Source organism: Montipora capricornis, chromosome 12 (genome assembly GCF_036669925.1).
Source record: "Montipora capricornis isolate CH-2021 chromosome 12, ASM3666992v2, whole genome shotgun sequence".
Classification (NCBI taxonomy): Eukaryota; Metazoa; Cnidaria; class Anthozoa; order Scleractinia; family Acroporidae; genus Montipora; species Montipora capricornis.
The window spans coordinates 15,489,408-15,494,407 of NC_090894.1; the positions used below are offsets into that span (position 1 = coordinate 15,489,408).

The window sequence follows — 5,000 nt, forward strand, 5'->3', positions numbered from 1 at the left end:
TTGCTCTTGAAGAACCTATATCACCATTGATTGAAAAGAAAAAAATGTGTAACAAGAAAGTTCCAATCAGACTGTCACATACTCTTAAGGGGTAATCAAACAAACAAGGTGAAAGACTTCACTTCTAATTTAATGTCTGGCCATTCTTGTACAATGCAGAAAGCAAGAGATCAAAATTGACTTATGACTTCCTGTTTGAGATGAGAAGGATGAGGGCAACCCATAGCATTGTTCTATTTAACTACTGTATCTACCTTCTCCCTACGAAGCCAGCACAGAGTATTAAGAGCTGAATTACTGAAGTTCCTATTACAAACTCTGCAATGAAATGGATTATTTTCACCCACATAGCCACTAACCACAAATGCAGATTTCTTGAAAGAATAGTGTTTCTGATTGATGTTAAATAAAACATAACATACATACAGCAATAAATAAGACGAGTTTGCAAGTTGCACTTTGTTCATCATTTTTAGTTTAAGGCACCTATCTCCCCATCCAGGAGATCTGGTGACGTAATTCAGAGGACTGGGGAGAAAACTTTTAACGCAGTATCCCACAACTGCGCCGCCGTATTTTCGAATTCAACATGGCAGAGGCGAGGTTAGATCTTGTCGGGTCTACTTGAATGTTCATTCAGTAACAGGAAATGTGATAGACACGTAATGATCTGTTGAGTTTTGGCGATGGCAATACTGCAGGGAGTTTGGAAACAACACCTAAGGCCGCGCGCGGTTGTGGGATACAGCATTAAAATTTGTCTCCCCAGTGCTCCAAATTACATCACCAGATCACCTGGATTGTTCTTGCAGGGCTGTCATTAGGGGCCGTAACCCGTAACACCTGTTACGGCTGAGCCCAGTCAATGTTATGGGTGATGGTTGCTGCAGAATGAATATTCATGGTGCAAAACAAATTGAAATTTATTTATAAACATTTACCTTCTACAGAAAATATAATTACTGCCTTGTGTTGTCTGTGTTCCTGATTCTAAGACGTGCTTTTAATAAAAATCCAAACGTTTTCTGTAAGAAACCTTTGGAGAACACCCCCGATCGATCGTTGTTGGATTCCGACGTCATTTTTTCAGTAACAAAATCATTATCAATGCATCGTACTTGATATAAATGGGATTCCACTGACCATTTTTCAAGGTTCTGTGATGCATGACCATTTCCACATGGTTAGTAAATATCTTTATTCATTGTGAAGTTTATCTTTTTGCCCTGTTTTATTTTCATCACTTTTTGATTGATTGCACCTCAGAGGGCTGGAAAATGCATTTCCGAGGATCTAATTTGAAGACTTTTCTGGTGGAGCATGCCCCAAGACCCCCCTAGGGGCTCCGACCCTTCGGGCCTTCCTTTACATGGCCTTTGACCATTTATTTACATGTTACGTGTGAAATCTTGAGTGCTACTCCTGCTTCAAAACTTAATGACAACCCTGGTTCTTGGGTTATATCAACAAGGCTACATGTCACAAGAATTTAAACACTCCACAGAAATTAGTAGGAGTATAATTTCCAGAGGATTGTTTTGGTACACCAACCATAGCTACATTGCTAGAATATGCTTGCCTGTATCTCTTTATCTTTTTGCAGTTGCACTTCTTGCGAAGCCTTCAATTGATTTTCAAATCCAGTCAACGTGTCTTCCAGCTCAGACACCCTGGAAGTTGCCTCTTGAAGCTTAGCAGTCAAAGAATTCAAGGAGTCTGCTGCTGCCAATCCTTTCACTTGTTCACTAAGCTGAGATGATTTGGCTTCTTCTGCTCTTAGCAGCTGTGTCATGTCATTGAGATCATTTTGCAGCGAAGAATTTTTTGCTTGAGATGTATTGAGTTCTTCATTGACTTCAGCCAGTCGTTTTGATAACACAGCCTCTGCTTCTTTCTGTATGCAAGAGTAATAGGTACTGTAATTATGCCAATACTTGCCCCACAGTGAAACTGACTATAACAATAATTTTAGTAATCACATGAGCAACCTTACAGAAACAACAAAGTTAAAGTTGCAGTGTATTGCAACTACCACAGTTTTTTGGATACAAGGTGGACTCAGCTATAAGACGCACCTTTAACTTTCGAACTTGATGGGATTTATGTCATCAAAATACACGGAACAGCAGGGTGAGACGAAATTCCTAGCATCAGCTTGCCCTTCAGGCAAGCTGTAATTTCATCTTACTAGCTCAGGTCTCTGAGGAGCTAGCCCAAAAAAGATCTGTATTCTTTCTTTTTCTCTTTCAAACTGTCTGCTAACCACTTACGTCTGCGCAGAAATTTGTATCCGAGAAAAAAAACAACCAACAATGCCACACTTGTGTTCAAGTGATGCTTGCCTGTCGGGCAACCTACGATAAGAAAGCGCTAGCCCGAACCGTCTTTCCCCAGGCTCTCAGACAGCGTTTTTCGCATGCCTTGATAAGACGCATCTCAAATAGAGGAATTTAGTTTAACTCATCACTAGTTATACTGCCTCAACTGAAGATTGCAGTGTAAGTCAAGAAAAGAGGCAAAACGAAATTCAACAAGAACTTAAAGAAAAACCTTTAAATCCTGCTGTTATTAGTACTTTCTTTCGGGTGTTTTTGTTGTACAATGCTGAGAATCGAAGGCCATCATCACGAACGTTGGTGTGAGGCCACCATTTTGGAAGAATCGCAGTAAGGGGAAGACTGGGATGAGTTTAACATACAAGATGGCAGCAAAGGATCGAAGAATCATCCTTGCACGAGTTTTCTTCAAGGAGATACTCGGTTATAAGATGCACCTTGAGTTTACATCACATGTGGGGCCCACAAGAAATTTCTTTGAGAAAAAGTGATGCGCCTTATAACCGAAAGACCATGGTACAGTTGATGACAAATGGTTTGGATTGCACCCCTGGTGAAAGCTATCCAAAGAATAGTCTGCTAAAATCTGTTCTATTCAAAATCAACAACTGTTTAGGGTTTGCTTGTCACAGCACTGCTGTAAACAGAGCATTAATAATAATTATTCAAATGGAGCATAGATAATCCAAGCTTGAACATAAGGGTGCAACTGTGCTGCACACTACACTAAAAATTTAAAAAAAGACCATCAAGCAAATATTGCAAACTAAGATATAATCACCAATACAATGCTCACTTTAATTTTCTTTTATCATCAACCAAACCAAAACCAAACATTCATGTATCATATGGGCAGTTCAAAGGAACGTGTAGTTTGATGTACTGAACATCATTACAAATGTATCAATTAATGCTGTAGTATCAAAAGGAATGTTTAGGACATCTCCTTACCACACTATTCTGATGAATCGTCAACTGTCTTATTTTCTCTTCAGCTGACCGACAATTTGCCTCACTTTGCGTCAGTTGCTCTACTTTACCGGCCAGATCTCCTTTTACATGCCGATATGACTGTTGCAGCTTGGTCAGCTCTGCTGTAAGAGATTCTTTATCTGCATTTCTGGAAAACAAAACACATGTCAGTAACATCTAGCTAAAACAACAGCCACTGTAATTGGACTCACCCAGGCTCTACTAAATATGTTACCCGAGCTTGTTCCCTGAGCTTGAGCAATGTCGCAGGCATAGTTTGCATTCATTCTGTACTCTGCTTTAGGGGCTTCATCTCTAATGCTAATTTTTCCATATACACTGATTCTCCCTCAGCAACCCATACATGGAATTAACACCAGTTATATCCCAGGGACAAGAAAAAAAACACACAGAAGTTTCTAAAGGCCCTTAAATATGCTCTGCACTTGACCCTGTTAAGCTGGATAGTTGCCAGGTGACTGTAATGTGAATACTGAGACAGATACTAGCCAGAACAGTTCATCATTATGATACCATGACAACTCCCAATTAGATAGTCTCAGACAAAGAGGATACTCTTCAACTTACAGTTGTGCTGCTCTCATGGAAGCATTTTTAAGTTGGGCATTCTCCTGAAAATAAAGACAAAAAAAACTCCAAGATAAGACAAAAGGCCTCAATCTTGTGACTGCTACATTCCCATTTTAACAATATCAGGGATCAATCTGCTGAGGCCTGCTGTTGTCCAACAATAATTGCCTGAAACGCTGAGCAAAAGCATTGTCATTTTCAAGTAGCCTGTTTTGTTGACCTGTATCCTTTTTGCATGAAAGAGTGACATTCTACCTCTTGTAGTCGCTGCATACTGCTCATGGAAGACGATGCAACCACTTCCTGCAATTGTCGCATCTGAGATTGCACAGTTTGCAACTCTACTGCATGGTTTTCATGAGAAGCTTGCATGCGTGCCTGAAGAGCTTGGATCTCTTGAGCCTAGAACGAAAGTGTTGCAAAAAATGATGCCAGGCTTTTTACTCACTTTGGTATTTTGAACAGCCTACTACTGTAATCAACTATTTTTTTAATCAAGTGGTTAGGCTCAAGATGAATTATTTTAAACTTTAAAGGCTTGCCCCATGACAAAATTTTAAGTAAAAAAGGGACCTTACAATATCTACTTGGCTGTCCTAAAGACACTCCCGTAAATCAGTTAAAAGAAGCATTAATAAGGTCAAAAGGTTTAATGCCATTACTCTGAATTTATTCCTATTACAAGGCAAGTGTCTCATACACTAATAAATTCATAATTTACAAGTATATCACAAAAGGCTTAAAGACTGGCCATTTCTTAGTTCATACCTTTGATCTCAATAGCCATACACACCCTAATATATCATAAATGACATATTTACCTGAGTTGTAATTTTGTTGGTGGCATTAGCTTGTTGTGCTTTCTGCTTTTGTTTCTCCTGCTGAAGTTCATCCCTACAAGAAAAAATATGCAAAGAGAGCAAATTTATAACCAAAAACTGTAACAAAGCAACAATGCAAATCAAAATCTTATTCCTTGCCATAGCTAAAAATATTAATTTTGTTATGCATGCCAATGACTTCAAATTATAATAATCTACCTGGGCATGAATCAAATCATTGTGCACATCGCAAAATCTGGAAAGCACTGATTTCAGTGTT

General features: G+C 39.0%; 1 protein-coding gene across 7 annotated transcripts in view; it reads right to left on the minus strand.

The window, feature by feature from the left end:
• Window positions 1-5,000, minus strand: part of LOC138026247 (ribosome-binding protein 1-like) — a 42,261-nt gene that overhangs the window by 29,856 nt on the left and 7,405 nt on the right. For all 7 annotated transcript variants that reach the window (XM_068873509.1, XM_068873507.1, XM_068873506.1 and 4 more), the window contains exons 5-10: window positions 4,721-4,793; window positions 4,155-4,301; window positions 3,897-3,940; window positions 3,288-3,456; window positions 1,580-1,894; window positions 1-15 (exon numbers count right to left, since the gene is read on the minus strand). The exon at window positions 1-15 is cut by the window's left edge and continues 69 nt beyond it. In XM_068873509.1, coding sequence (XP_068729610.1) covers window positions 1-15; window positions 1,580-1,894; window positions 3,288-3,456; window positions 3,897-3,940; window positions 4,155-4,301; window positions 4,721-4,793 — 763 coding nt within the window. The remainder of the gene's footprint in view (window positions 16-1,579; window positions 1,895-3,287; window positions 3,457-3,896; window positions 3,941-4,154; window positions 4,302-4,720; window positions 4,794-5,000) is intronic.